General features: G+C 44.6%; 2 protein-coding genes across 5 annotated transcripts in view; one reads left to right on the top strand and one right to left on the bottom strand.

Annotated features, from left to right (window-relative positions):
• Positions 1-21,295, top strand: part of LOC119063285 (cAMP-dependent protein kinase inhibitor gamma) — a 125,589-nt gene that overhangs the window by 30,378 nt on the left and 73,916 nt on the right. The window lies entirely within an intron of this gene.
• SERINC3 (serine incorporator 3) lies at positions 1,533-21,279 on the bottom strand. Its single transcript, XM_037164556.2, has 10 exons — positions 21,120-21,279; positions 16,700-16,861; positions 15,903-16,096; positions 14,732-14,811; positions 13,721-13,858; positions 11,200-11,369; positions 10,190-10,280; positions 9,016-9,196; positions 4,786-5,013; positions 1,533-4,140 (listed from the first exon to the last, which is right to left on the bottom strand). Exons 1-10 carry the CDS (start codon positions 21,156-21,158, stop codon positions 4,002-4,004), a joined length of 1,422 nt encoding a protein of 473 aa, XP_037020451.2. The 5' UTR covers positions 21,159-21,279; the 3' UTR covers positions 1,533-4,001.

Consider the following 21,295-nt stretch of genomic DNA (forward strand, 5'->3'; position numbering starts at 1 on the left):
ACACTTACTGTTGGCGTCTGACGAGGCAGCAGGTGAGGACTTACACAGCAACACACCAGCCCTTCGGGTCAGCCCGCCCGGAGGGAGCCGTCTGTCCCTCACACGTGGGCCAGTGGGCACCCGGCTCCCGCCCTCACCCTGTGGTGGTGTTCCAGGGACACAAATGACGCACTGGACACGCAGCCACTGGAGTTACCGCCCGTGTTGTGCGTCAGCACTTCCTGTAACACCTTAGTTTCCCCCCGCGCCCTCTCACATTACTGGTTTGGCATCCGTGTAACAAATGGCGGCAGATGTGTCATGGTCTCGCATGTAAAGCTGGTGAGACATCAGATCATTTAAGGTGCCACTTTTCTTGAAAAAAATTTTGTAACTAGATGTTCACTCTCTTACCTGATAAGGTGCCAGCCATTAGGGTTACAGTGACCAAGAAGCTAGCTGCCGCCTTGAGGGGGTTACTAACTTCCCCTTGTTAGTGACAGGTGGCTGAGGGATCCAGTGCCTCCCCTACCCGTCCCTAAGCAGTCCCTAGTTTATATTGTCTCCTGAAGCCCGCCTCGTGGGCCCAGAGACAAAGGGGTCTGTGTAATGGAAGGAAGAACTGAGTCCCCCAAGCCCTGGTGGTCTGTGAACGTGGTTCGTTGCTGGGTACATGTAGCTGTTCACTGTCCTTCACCTGAGGTCACGGGCACCGTGTGGCTCGAGTCCCTCAGTGGCACTCAGCACGTCACTGAGCAGGCTGCCCGACCTGGGCTCCTCGGTGACAAGGCAGACACAAGAGACCAACACAAAGGAACAGAGACACGAAGTGCTGCTCCCATGAGTAAGCCCAAGCCTGGCAGCTGCCATCAGTCTGCAGAGATGAAGTGCGTGGCCCACACTGATACTCACTTTAGCTTAACGGTAAAAATACAGTCAAGCAAGGACTTGGAGTGAACAAGAGCCGTCCTGGTTTTTTAAATCAAGCTGGAGCGATGACATGGTCTGGGACATCAGAGGCGCCGACACCCAGGCCCACAGCTGTTCTCTGGCGGTGTGTCTGGCTGTGACGAGAAAGTCTGATTTCCCAGTGGAACGAGTGCCTCCTCACAACCACCTAGAAAGTGCACAGCTGGCACGGGCCTGCGAGCCCTCTCCGGGGGCACCTCGGTGAGGGTGGCAGCCACGGCTGATGCCCCAGATGAACCCCTCCAGCATGTCACAGACCTCCAAGCCGGGGCCCTCAATCTGCTACCTCGGGAGACAAGCAGGCCTGTGTATGGTGACAGAACACTTCTGATCTGAAGTGAGGTGACACCATGAGGTGTGACAATTCAAAATGCACTCCGATACTGCTTTACAGTCTTATCCTGGACTTAAAATGCCGACATTCACGCTTGTCTGAAACTCAGCACCCGTGTGGATAATTTACTTGAGTCTTGGGCAGACTACTGGGTTTCCAACCGAACGTATTCTCAGGGTACAAAACCAAACAGCAGGCACACTGCCCCCTAGTTTTTAAAGAAAATTTGTAATTTCAAATTAGTATCAAAATTATCAAGAAAAAATTAAAAAACTTTATTGGACTTTATTACAGTTATTTTACAGTTTAGTATTGCTTTTATTTTAAATTACATAAGGTGGGGGGAGTTGATACATCATGTTTTTAGAGCTTAGGACGACCTTGAATGGGTTCAATCCGGCTGGCCTCTGTCAGGAAGAGGGGTGTCTGCTTCACACTGGAAAAGGGCTGAACCTCCCCTACCTGCCCCCCCAAGTCCCTTACAACCTTGGTCCTATGTCCAGTGTAAACCACTGGTTTAGAAGACAGTGGTTCCAACCATCCCTGTCAAGCCCTGCCCACGTCCACCCCAGCTGAGCCTGTGTCCTCCATGTGCCCTGTGTTTAATTCTGTAAGAACACTCGAATCTAGCCTGCGCTAGGTTTTGGCTGAAAATCTCTGACCTTTGAATATTGTCTAGTCTCTTACTAAGATTGTTTAGCCCTTACTGAGATTACCAGCTACTACCCGAGTGCTTAAAATGGGTTGAGCACTCTGCAAAGTAGCATTGCTCTCTAAGGTAGTAGGTACTACCTTTTGTTCAAACAGGGAAAACAATGGGGCTCAGACAGGTAGTCATTTGTCCAGCATCATAAAGCTTAGTATAGATTCAATCAATGTGAGCTGTTTGACAGGCAGAAAATGGCAAGACTGATGCAGACCAGCCAGACCTCCAGGCATTATGCTCCTGGCCACCCCCAGGCACCACACCCTCATCCTCCTGGCACATCGTGTCCCTCTTCCTGCCCCTCACCACAGAGATGGAACCACCACTGATGCAGGTCCTTAAACCAGAATCACCCAGGAATCGACCTCCCCCACATCTAAACACTGCGAATTTTTAAATTTTAATGACTAAGTAGCTCTGAGCTACCAGTTTCTCCGCATCCACACTTACATCTCCTTTTCAAATCTTACATGGGCTACCCTGGTTTTCTCTCTTTAAACCCATCCTCCAACATACGGTGATTGAAGACACAGCTCCCCTCGGCCTTCAGCCTAAGGTCCAACTCTTTTGTGAGGTTTACAAAGCCTTTTATAACCTGGTCCCTGCCCATTTCTCCCTATCGCAGCTTCCTAAGTTTTTTTTAAGTCTCCCTGCCTTTAACAGGCAGTTCTGTCCCCTCTTCAGCAAAGCCACTCCCTTCCCATTTCTTCCTTGGCAGCCCCTAACAGGCCTGGGCTGACATCACTTTTCCCAGGAAGCCTACGGTGGCGCCCCTGCACCGGGCACCTCTTCTTTGAGTTCTCTGCAGTTCCAGAATCACAGCACCAGTGATACCATACCACACTACTCGCCAGCTCGCTTCCACCCTCCAGGACACTAAGTCCAAGGTGGCAGGGAAGGTGTTGTATCCCAGCACCTGAGGGCCGGCAAAGAACAGAGAGCAAATCTTGGTCGAAAGAACAAACTTCTGTCTCCTTGCACAAAACCTCTTCTGGAGGATTCCTGACGTTCCTGCCCCTGCCTCTCACCCACCCAAGCGTCTCACCCAATGGTATTTATTAGGACAATTTTTTTCAATGAGTTTAAGACTTTACTCACTAGCCCTTAAGTTTTAGAAGGAATAGGTGCATTCTGTTAGATGTCTGATAAATCTGCCTGCTCACATAACTCTTAAAAATATAGAATGGCTGCGAATCCGTAAAAGCTGTTAAAGAAAGGGCCTTAAAAGCGTAAGTCTATTTTAATCAAATACCTTATAGTGCAAATATAACTCACATGCATTTTACTTTTACATATTCATAACATAATTAATTACATATACTAAAGGTGCAGTGTTTTCCCGAGTGAATCTTCATTTTAACAAAACCTATAAAGTATTTTTTGAAATTAATGTTCTGGCAAAGCCAGACTAAAATCAAGCAGCATCAATGCCATAGTATTAAAAAAAATGAAAAACTCAAGCTGCAGAAGCAGTGGCCCTATCAGCAAGCCCGCTCGGGAAGGACGCGCGCACAGCACGGCGCCCAAGCACTGGGATGTCACACCTGCTGAGCATTGCAGGACAGAACGGAGCGCTCGCGCCACACCCGTGAAGACGTCCACAGAGGAAACCTGCCACACAGACACATTATTACCTTTCTCCTGCTCTTTAAGGATATTGCGATAGAAATATATTAACGATGGGCTCCAATATCTGATATTTCTCTATCTTATATTTTACATCAAAGTTGTAGGAACCTAAGGTCTTAATAAAGAACTCTCTCAACAGCACAGCTGTAGTTTTACTTTACAATGCAAAAATGTTCCCTTTGCACCATATCCTTAAAAATGAGCACAATATACATGTAAAGTTCAGATCCTGCACCCATCATAGTTCAGTCTCGCCCTCAGCTATGAACCTTCATACAGTCAAATCCGCCAAGCGTTCACTGACTATTTTAGTTGAAGCAGAAGTAGCGGGGCTTCCAGCAAAGGCAGCCTATGAACTTCAGCGGTGTCTGTGGCCCTCGGGGCTCAGCTGAAATCTCGACTGGTGATGATGAGTGGAGCCACGAGGGTCCAAACGTAGAGGAGGAGGCAGACCCAGCTGGAGCTGATCTTGACCCACACAGCTGGCCACTTGCTGGTCACATTCTGGAACTCGGTGTCAGGGCTAAGGAAATAGAAGAGAGTCAGGAAAAGGAGCTGGACCTCCACCGGGAGCAGCCCCAGCCAAAGCCAGAACATTCTCCAGGGAAACCTGACTGACGCTGCTCCCTGGGAAGGTTCTAGCAGGGACTGGAGGAAGCTGCTGTTTTAGTTCTTACCAGCAGGGAACTCTGCCTCTCAAACAGCTTTTATCTTCTTGCCAGCATGAAGAACCCCAACAACTAACCTGCGGGCAAGGTTCTTTAGGAACAGCTGGCTGTTCTAGATACTGCTGAACGTCTAGACTGCAATGGCCTCCTTGTTCCCTCCCTACCCATCATTCCCTTGGTCGGGATGCTCTGCACGGCCCTCCCTAGTCACAGAAACATGAGAGCACGGAGACGGGCCGGTCGCTCTGTGTCAGGATCTCCTCTCTCAAGCACCCAGGTCTGGAAGAGCTGCTTATAACCTGCACTGTAAGAATTCCAGCTGGACTGTAAATCCAAAAGGAGAAAAAGTCCAAAGTATTTTAGGGAAGAGTCTGTACTGAACACAGCCTTATCATACAGGTAAGAGGAGGAGATTCTAAGGTCAGAAAAACGGATGGAGGTTTTATAGGCAGATCAAGGGGGCTACGTGGTCTTCCAACGGTGTTGCCTGCGTCTCCTACCTGTACCAGCTGGTCACGGTCATCATGATGTACAAAGAAGCCAGGAACAGCATAAAGTGGAAGACGGAGTAGTAGTACTGAACTCCCTCTTTCTCGTTGTCCACAACCCGCCGAGGCTGTCCCTCTTCTTCGTCACTGGCACCATTGGTAGCTGTGTCACGAAGGATCACACTTTCACTCCCTGACAGGGTCAGCTTGCTTACTTGGCTATTGCTGGACGTGCGTACGCTAGAAAGTGATCCCAAGGAAAACATCAGAAATGGACCGTGGAGACGACGTGCTGCCTCTGCACGTGACGGTTATTTCTGAACCGCTCCTACTCTGGGGCCTGGCGGCCTTCTGAAAGCCCTGAAGTTACAGACAGCATGCTTACCAGTCACTACTTGATGGATTAACTGCTTAGGAGTTTCCCAAAACACTGTGCTCTCAATGTCTACGTCCGTGCCTTTGCAAGTACCTCTTCTGCTCTTGGAATGTACCGCCCTCCAGCCTCCCTGCAGCTAACTTCCTCACCCTGCAGTTTTCTGGCCATGTACCCCGCCCTTTGGAAATCCTCCTCTGGCATCGCCCCATCACCAGGCTGGGTTGAACCCCACAGCTCTCGGTGCCTCCCTCTGTTGTGACACATGCCGCTGCTGTCCTCCTCAAGATCCACAGAACTCCTGGCCAACAATGGCCTTAGTCATCTCTGCTTTTCTGGCACATGGCAGATGCTCACTGAAGTTTGTTGAATGACTCAATAACAAAGTACATACAAATAAAGGACAAAAATCACATGGTCACCTCTATCGGCATTAAAAAAAATAGCCTTTTGATAAACTCTAATACCTTCTCAAAATGACAAAAATGCTCCAACTAAGAACAGAGAAAAACTTTCTAAAAAAATAAATAAAGGGCCTTTGTGAAAAACCCGGTGCTGAACCCGTACTTAACGGTGAGAGTAAGCTCCCCCCGGGAGCAGGAACACAGACAAGCACTCCACTCTCATCATTTCCATCCAACATTGTGCTGGAGGTTCAAGCTAGAGCAACTACCCAAGAAAAAAATAAAGGCATCCAGATTGGAAAAGAAAAAGTAAAGCAATCTCTATCTGCAGATGACCTGACCTTGTATATGGGAAGTCTTAAGGAAGACACACTCAGAATCAATGAACCACCCTGAAGGATATAATATACCAAAAAAAAATACATTCCTATGCATAGCAATGAACAGCCTAGAAAATAAGAAAACAATCTCTTTGACAACACCATCAAAAAATACTCAGAAAGAAATTAAAGACCTAAATGAGACATCCCATGTTCATGGACTAGAAGCTTTAATATTGTTGAGATGGTAACACTCTCCAAGTTGATGTACAGATTCAATGCAATCCCCTTCAAATCCCAACTACTTTTTTTGAGGGGGCAAAAATTGCAAGCTGAACCTAAAATTTACATGGAAATGCAAGGGACTGAGGACAGCCAAAAGAATCTCAAAAGAGAACAAATTTGGATGACTCACAATTCTTGATTTCAAAACTTACCACAAAGAAACACTAATCATAAAAGTGGTACTGGCGTAAGGATTAACGTATATACCAGTGCAGTACAATTACGAGTCTAGAAACAAGCCATTACATCCATGGTCGACTGAATGTAACGGCCAGGGTAAGGACGCCAGGGCAAGTCAGTGGGAAGGAATAGTCTTTTCAAAAACGGGCGCTGGGACCACTGGGCATCCACATACCACAGGACAAAGTTGGGCCCTACGTCTCAAACCATATTAAAAATCAATAAAAAGACAAGAACCCTAATTTTAAAATAGGCAGAAGATTAAAATAGACATTTCTTCAAGAAGATACAAAAATGGCCAATAAGCACGTGAAGAATGGTCAGCTTCGTTAGTCACCAGGGCAACGTGAAGCAGAGCCGTAAAGAAGTGCCGCTGCCCACCCTCCTGATGGCTACGACCAGAACGACAGTGCAGGGACCCGGAGGTCCTGCAGTCAGAGCCCCGTGACATGGTGTGGCCGCTCCGGAAGATGCTTCGGCAGCTCCTCGAAGAGTAAACAGGGCGTGCCACACAATCCAGTAATTCGGCTCACAGGTACATACACAACCCCGAGAACGGAACACTTACGCCCACACGAAGAATGTGTACACACACATTCAGAGCAACAGCAGTCACGACAGCCCCACAGGGGAAACACCCGGGTGTCCATCCCCCGGTGCGCGGACCCACACAGTGTGCTACAGCCACACGACCGCACATTATTTCCAACAACGGGAAGGAATGAAACACTGGCACGCGCACAACACAGATGACCCTTGAAGACACCTGCCAAGTGGAAGAGGCCAGTCACGAAAGAGCACACACCGCATGCTTCCATATGCACAGAACACCCGAATGAGCAAACCTAGGGCCAGAAAGACAGCTGTCTGCCAGGGCTGGCGGACGGGAATGGGGACTGGCTGCTGCTGAGCACGGGGTTTCTGGGTACACAACGTGTTCAAACTGAGTGTGCTGATTTTTGTACAACTGTGAATATAATAAAACACTTCTGAATTTTTTTTAAATTCACTTTTTTTGGAAAGATTTTATTTATTTATCTTTAGAGGGGAAGGGAAGGAGAGAGGATGAGAAGTATTAACGTATGGTTGCATCTCATGCGTCCCCTACTGGGAACTGGCCTGCAACCCAGGCATGTGCCCTGACTGGGAATCGAACCGCTATCCTCTGGTTCACAGGCCTGTGCTCAATCCACTGAGCTACACTAGCCAGGGCTAAAATTCACATTTTTAAAGGGTTAATTCTGTAGTAGGTAAATTATTCCTAAAAAAAAAAAAAAAATCCCGAAGGCGAAACCAACCGTAGCCACAGACAGTATGAAAACAAAAGAGCACAACTGTGTTCCAAGGAAACTACTCACAAAAACGGGCAGACAGCCCAGGGCTGAAGTCTGCCAACCCCCATTTAAAGCAATCCTTCAAAACCAGAGGTAAATTTGCACACGGTATTATGGAAAGCCTTCCAGATTATAACAAATTCACATTTCAGAACAGTCTGTGTATTTATGTAGCATGTTCCTATTTTTAAAACAATATACAAAGTGATATAAATTAAACTATATTTAGCTATATATAGTTATATTTAGTTAAATAGATAGACAGGTTGACAGCATCAGGGTGTCAAACTCATCTTCACCAGGGGCCACATCAGCCTCAGGGTTGCCTTCCAAGGGCCGGACGTCATTTTGGGACCGTGTACATGTAACTACTGCTTAACTAGGGGCGAGGAGCTTGGCGCTGCTGCCAGGTAGAAACAAGGTGCCGGGCTGGATAAAACCAGGTGGAGGGCCCGACTGGCCCACAGGCTGCCTGTGCAGTAAATATAAGCAAAGGATAAAAACCCTAAAATAACATGTACCAAATGCTAACCACGGAAGAGGTAAATTCGGAGGAAGGACACTTTCATATTCTATCTTACACTTTTCTCACATTATTAATTTATGTGAACATATCCTTATCAATTTTTATTGCCTATTTTAAAATAATTAAGGTAATATATGCTATTTTGTGGGAAAATATCAATAAAAATGAGTGGGAGGATCAGTGCTAACTGCTAACATAGGCCATATCTGGGGCCTTGGATTTACTAGAACCTTTTACATTAGGTGTGCATATTCTGTAGTTGTTGAATTATTCACAATGATCAGGAATTTTTTTTTTAAACAAAAAGCCAATTTTCAGAGGCACTATTCTAGCTGACCTAGGTCGGTCACGGAGTTTGCCTCTCGTATGAATGAGAAACTGTTTCTTTGGAAGGTTGGGAGGAATTATTTGACGAGAGAATCTGATGAACTTTAAGAAGCATACATGGCTTGTAACTGAGGCAAATCAAGAACTTTTAATAAAGAAGAGTTAGACTGTTTTTTTCCTTTCCTTTTTAAAAAAATCCTCACTCAAGGGTATGTTCACTGATTTCAGAGAGCAAGGAAAGAGGACAGGGAGCAGGAGAGTTGGGGGGAGAGTCAGAGAGAAACATCCATTGGTTGCCTCCTGGGTGTGTCCTGACTGGGAATCGAACCCACAACCTTTCTAGTGTACAAGATGACGCTCCAACCACCTGAGCAACCCAGCCAGGGCCCATTAGGCTATTTAAAAAAATTCTTCAGTCTGCTTTTTAAAGGCAAAATAGCTGCTTCAGTCTATCTTCAACCTTCATCCGAATCTTAAGTATTTTTTAACTTACCTAGAATACAAAAGGCACATAACAGAGATGACCAGCCCCCAGACAGTGTGTTTATCCAGAAAATGCCCACTCTGTGACAGTGGAGCAGAGGTAGGGACCACGGCAGTGGCATTTCCAGGAGCCAAGGTTGGTGAGGTCACGTGTGTGATGATGCTCAGCAGGTCCGGGTTGCAGGAACGATCTGAAAACGGGAAATGCTGCATTAGCCTTAGTCGTAACTCCTCTTGTCCCAAGAAGGGCTTTGAGGGGCGTGGGATACATTCGGTCGTGACACATGGGAACGCTTCCCTGTCTTTAAAGGGACCTGAAACTTGGTGGTCAGTAACATATTTGTGTTGCAAGCCATGACACTTTTTTTCTAGTTTCAGAAAAAAAGAAACAATCATTTGTCAGATTTCATAAACATCCATCTTGATGTGACTGGTTTTGAAGTTGAACTGATAAATCTTCTCGGTTGTACAACCACGCAGAGGCTTCAGGCACAAGGTGCTTATCCCTACTTTTGCTGTTACACACTTATACGGGAATACAGTAAGTTGAGTCATCATTAGAGGATCTGTGATAACTGTTTTCCTTTCAAAGGAACCCACTGAATACCCTGAGAGACAATCCTATAGTAACTACAAGAGATTTCCTGTAGCTACAGGCTCTATAGCCAGGAACACAAAGTAAAATTCTATTAAAACAATTCTACACAAGGCCTCAACAATGTTGCCTTGTCTAGCTCTTAACTAGTTTGACTTAGGCCTGGGAAAAGCATAAAGGACTAGCATAAATAGACCAGCATAAAGGACTGCGTGTGCGGTCTTTTAATGAGCGGATCCCAACCTCGGACTGGAACCGGGCCGCACAGCAGGAGGTGAACTTGAATGTAATGCTATTGAATCACCCGAAACCATCCCCACCACCTAGTCCCTGGAAAAACTGTCTTCCAAGAGACCGGTCCCTGGTGCCAAAAAGGTGTGGGACCGCCTGTCAGCTATGAATAGCTATGAACAGACATGGAGAAGAAAACTTGAAAGGTAAACATCTGCAAACAGTGAACATTATACATTTCAGTGGAGTTGTCTATTCACTTATTTGCCATCTGCTCTAGCTCTGGTTTTTACGCTACCGAAGGGGTCATTTCCTACTTTCTTTTCATCACGTGAATGTGCTATTGCCATTCCCTTACCAGGCTCGTTGGTCATGGCTGACCATGTGAGGTACATGGTGTAGGCGGTGATGACAGAGGACTGCAGGAGGCCGGAACGAGGCTGGTGTTCCTACGGAATCAAACAGAAAACAATGCCGCAGGAGCTGCAGGGCGGACTTCCTAAAACCCAGTGTGCTTCCCCGGGACCCACTGGGTTGTCATTAACTAAGAACCCTCTGCTCCTTCTCCACAGTTGAAAGATGCCAAGTACCTTTCTGTTTAGTTAGCTTGGAAAAGAACCAGGAAAGAAGCAGCACTGGTTCTCTGGGCATTTCACAATCCTGTGGGTTCCTGTGCACCACACAAGGGTTCCCATTTACAGTCTCTCTGCGTGGTGGACTGTAAACCCCGCTTTGCCACTAACTAGCGAGGTCACCCACCATCTGTCTGGAACTCTCACTTTTCTCACTTTTAAAAAGAGAGGTGAGGTCTAGATGTTCTCAAACTTCATATATAAAACTCCATGAATTTAAGTATGGCATTTAAGTGATGAAACTCAGGAGCATGAGTTTTATTTATCTATTTATTTTTAACCATCACCTAAGAATATGTTTATTGATTTTAAAGAGAGAAGAAGGGGGTGGGGAGAGAGAGGGAAACATCAGTCAAACCACAGCCTAGGCATGTACCCTGAATGGGGACTGGACGAGCCTTCTAACTAAGCCAGCCACAGAAATCAATTATTTTTTTCCTAGTTAATTCCCCTAAAATACCTTGGCTAATGATTTATAAGAATCAGTCTTTCGAAGTAAACAATCATAAAAATTATCAATTCTCAGGTTACCTACATTTTTTTAAATGATAGGGAAATTATTCATTTGATTATAACACAGGCAACTCAATGGCACATTTTATAGTCTCTAGGTATAATTGGAGAAATGTTTAAATGGGGTAAAAATGCACATACATTCACATAAAGGGCTACCCTGGTTTCAAGGACAGCATTAATTAAAAATCTCACTGGAGGAAGCAGCAGAACACGACCATACCTGAATTTTTGGAAGGATCGATACAATAGAAACAATAATGCAAAGGATCAGATTGATGCTGATGAAGAACTTGTTTTCTGTGCAGCCGTCTGGCTTGGTGTAGTGTGCATAGAGCCAGCCGACGGTGACGAGTGACAAGATGTACAGGGTGCTTGTGACAGACAGTAAAACTGAAAGAACAAAAATAAAAAAGGAAAGCCAATATAAATGCCCACAAGTCTAACAACTTTTATCAAGACCAGTTTTTCTTCCACTCTATGAAAACAGAGACATTAGGTCACTTTTACGGTGGTTACTAGTTCGAGGTGAAAAGATGGAAGGCCCACGGTTGAGTCTCAGACTGTGAGAGTCGGCTCACTGGTAAATGACAAAACCGACCCAACGACTGAATCCGCTCCCTGGATTACCTAGCTTGGTTTTGTGGGTTGAAAAACCAGGCATCTGATCATACCAGCCAGAGTAAATTCTCAGTACGTGCTCAATATTGTTCATTATCAGCTTTTCTTAGGAGCCCAGACAACTGCTTGACCCTCAGAATGGCCCAGTTCACAGCGAAGCTGAAAGGCCAGGGATGGTGTCGGCAGACACACGACAGGCGCCTCTCACGGCTGTCCTTCATGTGCAGCCACAGGCTGCAAACCCCCGTTTGCTGTCACAACAAGACCACGTCATTGTGGGAAAGTGGCTTAATTGCTAATTTTCAAATATCTAAAGCGATGTTCCTTTCTTTCACGTGAGTAATAAACAATTTGCTCTAAGAGAAAACACTACACAGTCTCTCACACCAACTGTGTTTCATTCAAAGCACAAGCTTACTTGAGAAACTCATTTCTGCTGATCTCAATCGCAATGGATTTTGCAATGTTTAAATGATCCATATATATGACACATTAAGTCACTAGCACAGTTCCTAATGTCTTCTATCTGAACACACAAGATCTCTCTTAGTTTTAGTTACGGAAAAGTATGGCAAACCTATCATTCATTATTCTTCTAGGGCTGGAATGAACCAAGATAGGTAAAAAATGAAATAAAATTTTATTAGTCAGAAAGGAGGAGAGTTTCAGGATTCCCAACCCATAATGGTGATAGACAGTTTAAAAAATCTTTTCCTGCAATAAGCCGTCATTATAAACACTACCAGGGGCCTGTTAACAACAGGGCAGTGCCTGAATCCATTACGGTGCGCCGTGACACGGACACCGGGAAGTGCAGACTGGAGTATCACGCAGCTGCTCACGGATGAGACACACCTCTGTTCACTGGCAGGGGGGATGCTCATCACACAGTAAGTGAAAGAGCAGGTCATGGGACAACACACAGTGTAAAGCTCCTGACATTTAAGTACAAAAAGTACAAAAACAAGCAGACGCGCACAAATACACACAGGTCCGGTAACAGCGGATGCATCCAGAGAGAAAAGTGGGTTATTGCAGGCTGGTAGCTACATGTTTTCTTCTTGATAAAATTCTATCATCTGTGTTTATGGTAAAAATGGTTCTATGTTTTTTCTTTTTCAATTTAAAAAGAAGCACCCTAAATAAGTAATATGAAAGGAAAACCGGACAATCTGGTAACATGTACTGAGCATCTACAAGATTCACACCCTCTGACTCTTCTGCTTTTGGGAATTTATTCCAAGGAAATAATCGGGAAGGTGCTCACAGACAGCAGGTTATTAGGTGTATTGCTGTCCCTCGGCCAAACATATTCCCGAGCTATCTCTAAGTTTTAAAAAAGGTCAAACTAGAAACTATTCAAATATACAATATGTTAAAAATAAGTAAGACGCAAACATAGTCACATTTTTCAATGACTTTTTTATACACAGAAGGTACACATGTACACGTAGGATAAAAGACTAGAAGGATTTACACTAATAGGCCAACACTGAGTAACAATCACCAGGAAGTTAGATTGTGGGGGAATTTTTTTCTTTTGTGAATTTTGGTTTTCAAGTTCTTGACATGGAGCATCTATTATTTTATAATTGGAAGAAGGGAGGGAGTCAGGGCAAGGAACCTCAGCCACTATTCTTAACACTGAAGTCTGGCTGGGTCACTGCTCCTGATCAGGACAGTGCTCCAGAGTCCCCCAGACAAATTGTACAAGAGGTGCGGCCACACTCTGGATGAAGCCTTCAGTGAGAACTGTCCACCTCCTCTGCCCATGTCAGCGGACGTCCCGTCCACAGAATGCATCTGAGTCCCCTCGTCCAGGGAAATGAGGAAATCAAAACCAGAACTATGTCATTAAATACAACTCTTCTCCTTATCCAAACACACGTAGTTACGTCACAAATCTCAAAATACATGAACTGGGAAAACCCAGTGATATACTATCTGTGCTACTCCCTTCCAGCAATGCATATACTTCACCATGAACTCAATGGGAAATTAGTTTAAAAAGTCTGCTCAACCTTGAAAGTTTATATATTCCCATCAGTGGAGATTTTTCTTGCACTCCCTGTTTAACACAGAATAATGCAGAATGGCTCTCACGGGCGAGTTTAGATACCTACCAGCATACCAGCGCCTTGAGTTTCCTTCTTCCATTCGATTTACCAATGATTCGTTTATAGAGTGAGCCAAGTCGACCAATAGCACCAGCTGGATAAGGATGAATAAGAAGGCCCCAATCATGCCAATAACAAACCAGGCTACGAACCAAAAGAACAAAGTTATTCTTTCCCATAGAGGTAACTTTTCAGAATGTTAACTAACAAACTAAAAAGATTTCAATTCAAGTAAGAGAGAGGGGGTAAAGGCATATTCTGCTCAGCAGTAAGGCAGGATTACTGATTCCAAACTCAAAGGTAATTCTCTGAGAAGTGTTCTGTTGGGTTTCAGTCCTTTTACAACTTGCTCTAGTGTGTGCCAAGGGGAGCCTAGGATCTGACCTTCCCAATGCTACTAGAAGCCCTTCCTTTCCTTTCCAGGAGACAATCACAGTGGAAATCCATGTAAGTCACCTGACACCATGGTCAGGGATGGCAGAGCCCTGACTGACGTGGCTCAGCTGGGCATCCTCCCACAAAGCAAGAGGGCGCCGGTTCAATTCCCAGTCAAGGCATGTGCCTAGATTGCAGGTTTGGTTCTTAGGGAGCATGTGAGAAGCAACTGATTGATGTTTCTCTCTCAGACCAATGCTTCTCTCCCTCTCTTTCTCCCTCCCTTCTCCTCTCTTGAAAAATAAATACAATTTAAAAATTAAAGAAGAATAAAAAGGCAGTAGAGCACAAGTTACAAGTCCTTATGTTGACAAGCTCTCTAATCAGCTCAGTGCTGCCAAGTAAGAAGATAACCCATTAAAATATTAGCACACAACTCAAGGCGGTTCCAGAGCAGCTGAGAAGTGACCTGAATGCCTCCTGGCTTTAACCAGTCAATATCCTAATAGTAGTGCTGAGTCATATAATTGGACATCACCTCCTTTGTCAGGTCTGCACAATCAGTAACAAACACACAGCTTTAACTCAATCACTTGTAGAGTCAGACATACGGTAACTGAGCCCCGCGATGGTGAGCCGTACCTATGGTGAAGTGGCCCCCAGGGATGTAGAAAGAGCCAACCATGATGCCAACAATGGCAGCAATTTTGAAGAACCAAAACCTACGAGAATATAAAAAATGCATTTATGTGATGGTAGTTTTCACTCTTATGCTAAAAAAATTAGTTTATAAAATGCAAACGTAAGCCTGAATAGCATTTTCAACATGCCTGTCTGGGCTAAGGTCTTCATTTGACATGAAGCTACTTCATTCAGTGTTTTACACAATTTAAGAACAGCACAGAGAGCAGCTCACTCACATTCATATTAAAAAGAACATGTATCTTCAGAGTTTCCCTACTTTTAGCACTTAAAGGTGGGAAATTTTCTAAGATTCTGAAGTGTTCAATGTTGCCTGGATATAGAGCAACTATTAGGTCTGGGGAAAGGTCGTCACCCAACCCTCCTCTACAACCCAGGATACATAAGTGCCCTGGCTCACAGTTACCGAGTTCATCACTGGCAAAGCCAAGAGCACACCTGGCTTTTAGTCCACAATCTTTAAAGACTCCTTGTACGGCAGAGTAAAAAGAATCAGACTTGGGAGCTGGACAGGCCTGAGTTTCAATCCCAGCTCCAATCCTCCCTGGCTGAGATCTCAAGCAATTTATGTAACCTCTCTGAAATTAGATTATTGCACATGTAAAAGAGGGGTTAAAATAAAGTTCACAAAACTCCCTTCTGTCTTCAAATGAGAATCGGGGGAACTCGGGCTAGGAATACGGAAAACAACAAAATATGTAAATCAGTGGCCCAAATATATTCACTGTTTATCTTTCTGTAGAGTTTAAATACATCATGCACATGCTTATCTTTTAACAATAGAAAGGAAAAAAGTGGTTCCTAACACAGCGCTTGAACTGTGTCGTGGGTGTTCAATAAAAATCTAGGAATAAGAAACAAAAGATATTAAAAAAAAGAAACAAACAACAACAACAAAAACACTCTCCTCGTCCCCTCTCCCTCCTCCATGCTACTACGGTCTCTGACTGCAAATGACAGTGACACACCCTCACACGTGCAACAGGTCAGAAACACACGTGGGCCACCGACTCACTACTCCACCGCTTCCATCAGGGTGGCGACATTCACTGCTGAATGGGGGCCCCACACCATAGCATTATCAAGTTAATAATAAATAAACCTTACATACCCATTGTGTATTGCCGCTCTGGGATCTTTACTCGATTTGACTTTTATCATGAGCAGAGAAAAGGCAAAGAAAAAGATGGCCAGGGCGAAGCTGATTCGATACACAGCTTTAAAACCGACCTGCACATCACAATCTTTATTTGCCTTTAGACCAGCCACCTTGAAAGTAAATTCCCCTTCACAGAATCCAGGAATCTGGAAAACATGGTTTCAGTGTTACAGAACACCCACATTTAAACAGAGGTTCCACCCCAGCACAGGAAGCCTCAACGTGTAAAACGACTACTTCAACAACAGCAAGACTGTCCTGTGGGATTTCTCTCTGTCTTCCAGTTCATTCACACTCCTGTCACCAAATAGTATTAAGTAACTTGCATTTTGGAAGTAAAAGCGAGACACTCTCTTCCTTGCTCTTTTCTACTGATGAGGTTGTATCTCCCACTTCCCATGAATTTTCATGCTACAACTCACTCCTTCCAAAGGTGACGGCCTAGTTCAGGTTAAATGTTTACGTCTTAAACACGTGGAAAGAAAATGTTTTAGGGACACTCTCTCAACATCTCCTTTCCTCCCATTGTCAGACTTGAACCTGAAGATGCTCACCGTGGCTTCCTTTATTTCTGGAAAAGGACTAATACCTTCATATTGTGCCTTGACTATACCCCCAAATTACAGTGAACTTGACTGGCTTTCGTAAGAGTGAAGTAATAAATAAGAACGTCAATGTCAAAATAAAGTAAAATTTTGTGAAATATAAAAATCATTGGTACAGTAAGGGTTCTGTTACTTCTACTTAACCTTCTTCAGCTGTTCTTCTATTGGTTCCATCAGCATAATACAGGATACAAGGGCGCCCAGGAAGAGGATAAAAGCGTAGATGAGGCGTGTCACCGTGGAATTCTTACTGTTGGGACAGCAACTGCAGAGCAAACATGAGGCACCACCACAAAGGCACGGAACCTGGAATGAGCACACACAGCCATTTGAGACTTTTCAGTGGGCTTTTTCATGAAATAGGGGTTGCAGAAGAGAGGATTAAGGGAACAAGGCTTCCGTGGTTTTAACGGAAGTACAGCAGGGAGGAAGTGGTGAAAAGCACGGGCTCTGGACTCAGTATCACTTCTGCCACTGCGTCTCAGTGGACCCTTTTCTCCATCTGTCAAACGGACTCAGGAATGGAGTTTTCCTCCCTCAAACACTGTATTAAATAAGCACTCAACGCAGTACCTAAAACATTAAAAGCCCAATAAATTTTACTTACATTCATTCATACAGGGGTCATGTTGAATTTAAAAACAATATATCGAGCCCTGGCTGGTATAGCTCAATTGATTGAGCGCCAGCCTGCAAACCAAAGGGCCACTAGTTCAATCCCCAGTTCAGGGCACATGCCTGGGTTGCTGGCTGGGTCCCCCAGTTGGGGGCATGGGGGAGGCAACCACACATTGATGCTTCTCTCCCTCTTTCTCACCTCCTCCTCTCTCTAAAAAGAAATAAAATCTTAAAAAACAAAACCCCCAAAAACAATATATCCTCAACAGGATGTGAGGAACTTGACACTGCTTGACTCTGAGTTTTAGGTCATAAAAGGTACTGCAGTTTCTCCTGCTGAGAACCAGCACACAAGACGCCCAAGTCCCCAGAGGTCCCTGTGCTTTGAGGGAGCCCATCCACATGGAGAGGCCTCGTGAGGCAGCGCCCAAGCTGGTCTCTGCATCCCCGAGTCCTCCCCACCCAGGTCCAAACCTGGGCTGAATGGGCCTTCAGATGATTCCAACCCAGCTGCCAAGCCTCCGCAGCCTGTGCCCCTTCTGAATTTCTGACCCACAGAAGCTATGAGCAGTTGCTGTTTTCTGTCTTTAAGTCTGGGTGGTCTGTTACATAGCCATAGTAACCAGATCAGTGGTTTTCCCAGTTCTGCTAACAATCCTCAAGTTTTACGAGGCACTGCCAATGATGAGTTGTAAAATGGAAAGAAACCACCACCAAGTAACTGCTATTAACTACTTATTATTTTTAATGACCTCGGTCAAGTAGGCTAGAGGAAAGACTGCTTTCCCTTTACGCTAAAGAAGATGATATTACAAAATTGATGAATAAAGTAGTAATCAAAACAATGAAGGAAAAGGTATAGAAGTTAATATTTAAAAAAATTTTTATTTAGTTTTTTTTTTTTTTTTCGAGAGGAGAAGGGAGGGAGAAAGAGAGGGAGGCACAGAAACGTCCATGTGCCCTATGTGGCCCCCACTGGAGAAGTCAATTAATATTAATGTTGTTATTTAAGAAGTTTCTGTGATGTATTGGCATTTGTCAGCCATTCAAAATTTGCATTTTTGAGTGATTTCTCTTATCCTTCTAGATATTCACATAAAAATAATAAAAACAATGTATCTTAATACTGAGAAAAATACCAACCTAACTGCACTTGTTATGTACTGAGAATCTTAGTTACCAAGTCTGATGTTACCGCATAAAGCAGCATTACATGATGGCAAGAGCATGGGTAACCTGGAAACTCCTCAAAAAGTTAAACATTGAATTACCGTATGACCCAGTAATTCCACTTCTACACATACATACATAAACAAGTGGAACAGGTATTTAAACAGAAGCTTGTACCTGAATGTTCAACACTTCACAACTGGCAAAAGGCAAAACAACCCAATGTGTATCAGCTGATGAATGGGTAAGTAAAATCTGGCATATCTACACAATGGAATATTATTCAGCCACAAAACGAATCAAGTAAAGGTGCCTGAACTGTGGGACAGACCTGTCCTACTACATGTTATGTCACTTCCCTATTCTTCTGGTTACTCAGTCCGAGAACCTTGGAGTCACCCTTGATGCCTTCTCTATTTCCGAAACCCTCATCCAATCTGTCAGCACATTAGCTCTATCCTCAGAATATACCCAGAATCTGACCCCTTTCTCCGCTTCCTTAGCCATCACATTAGTCTGAGCCACTAACAGCATCTTTTATCTGGATTAATGCAGTAGTTCCAGTCTCCCTGCTACAGGGACCCACTCAGAACCCAGAGCTAGTATAAAGAGTATTTTAAGATGAAAACACCCGAGATTCAGAACAGATGAAGAAAAAAGCCTTCTGAGCGCTGTCCTCTAAAAGCAGCAACTTTGGGGGTGTGAGGCTGGCCCTAAGTTCTCTCTCCAAAGGAGTTTTATGGCCATGAAGACAAAAAGACCTCTGCATCTATACAAACAAATCATTATTACATTCTTATCTCCTGTTTGTTCTCCTAAAAACCCATTTGTTTTTCCTAAACAAACTTACTTGTTCTTCCCATAGGAGCCCTCTTCTCCCACCGCATTTCCCATTAAGTTGGGAATATAAACTTTATATAATAACCACCCATTTGAGCTGCTCATCACCAAGCACTGCTCTGTGTGTGGATGTGCTGCACTCACACACAAACTCTTCTCTCTTGATGACCTTCCATCGGTTTAATTCACAGGCCCCTAACTCCAACAGAGTGGAAGTTTTCCCTCCCCCACACTGCTTTGCTCATTCTTTTCTACCATCTATTCTTCACACAGCAACCTTGTTGAAACACAATCAGATCAGACCATTCCCCTTTTCCGGATCCCCATATCACCTAGGAGTAAAAGCCAAAGCCCTTAAATTGGCCTACCAGAGCATACAATGGGTATCTGCATGCTTTGGTTCCCTGCTGGTTTCTGACTTCCTTTCCTATTATCCTTCCCCTCCTTTATTCCATTCTCTGGTTCCCTGAACTCCGGGCTGTTCCTATTAAACAAAAGGGATTCATAAAATGGAAAAATCATTTATAGATAGAAATGCTTTGATGGCATAAATTCAAAGTTCAGGCTAGGAAGGGCATTTTTCTTTCAAATCTCCAATTCACTCCTTAGTTAATGATCTTGTTTTTTTTTTTTTCTTAATTGATTTTAGAGGGAGAGAGAAAGAGAGAAACATCTACTTGTTGTTCCACTTATTTATGTATTCATTGGTTGATTATTGTATGTGCCCTCATGGGGGATCGAACCCCAAACTTGGAAGTCTGGATAACACTCTAAACAGCTAAGCTACCCAGCCAGAGTAATGACTGTCTGAGGTATACATTTCTACATCTATTTGTAAATACTGAATTTGACCCACTAGTGGATTGTAAAAATCAACTGACCAGGATTTTTTAATGCAGTAAAAAAATTGTACAGTAGATGGTAAAACTAAGAATTGTTTCATGAAACTTGTGTCTAAATGGAGGTATTAACTATCCAGAAATTATTTACTTTGGGTCAAAGTCAAAAAATTGGGAAAGCCACTGCTCTCAAGGAACTGGCACATTTGATTTGAAATTAACAACCTTGAAGATTGGAAAACAGTGTCCCTCAGCAACAGTCATGGAATGAGCTCAGATTTGAGTCCTCCGTCAATTAAATCAGTTGGGGAATTAGGAAACAAGGAAATGACTTCAAGAAACCACGTTCCTCTGAAGTGAGTATATGAGGGAACTCAGGGTATTCTATTCCATAAATCCTAAAACTTCCTCTTTAAAATATGGCATTTACAATCCACAAAGTGATTCAACCTATTTATTCACTTTATCCCACAACAGCTCTCCAAGGGAGGAATGCTGGGGTGATGATAATCCTTGTCTTACAGGCAGAGATAAATGATTTGTACAAGGTTCCCAAGTTCAGACCATGGCTTCCAACTCTGAATAACAATCAACAAGGCCTTCTTCGCCTCGCACCAAAGCTGCAGACAGGCCTCGGTTAAAATCACAGCTCTGCCACGTACTCAGTAGCATTGACAAATCCCGTGCTACGGATAAAAATATTACAAGCCACCCAAATTAAATGGCGCCACCTTCAGAAGGTGCTTGGAAATGAACCAGAGAGCTCCCACCGTGGGAGCTCATTCCTTGGTTGTATTCCAGCTCCCGGTGAACCTAGATGCCGGAAGGCTCGCGGGGGCGGGGCAACAGGAATTGTAAACAATGGCAGCCTGGCCTCCTACATTCCTCACCAAACCCGGAAAGTGAGCCCCCTAATCCCGATGGCGAGGCATTCCGATTTTCGCCTAGGCCAGTGGATACTCCCTACAGCCCAGGGCCCGTCCCTCCAACCCCGGATCCCCTGCAGCCGAGGCCCGATCGGGTCTAGTGTTGGGACTCACTACCGCCACCCCCGCCCAAACCTCACGCCCGACGGAGACTCCAGGCCCGAAACTCACCCAGCTGGCCAGGGAGCAAACGCCCAGGACAGCTCCCATTGTGGCGCTGGTGGCAGAGGTGGCGGATTAGGAGGCTTCTAGTGCGCTGGTAACTGCCAGTTGAAGTGCCTCCTCAAATACGCGACGGTTACTCAGGCCGGAAACGTGCTGCCTGCATCATTGCGTGGCCCCGCCCA

This window comes from Artibeus jamaicensis, unplaced genomic scaffold (assembly GCF_021234435.1).
Source record: "Artibeus jamaicensis isolate MK-2021 breed Jamaican fruit bat unplaced genomic scaffold, CSHL_Jam_final contig_685, whole genome shotgun sequence".
Classification (NCBI taxonomy): Eukaryota; Metazoa; Chordata; class Mammalia; order Chiroptera; family Phyllostomidae; genus Artibeus; species Artibeus jamaicensis.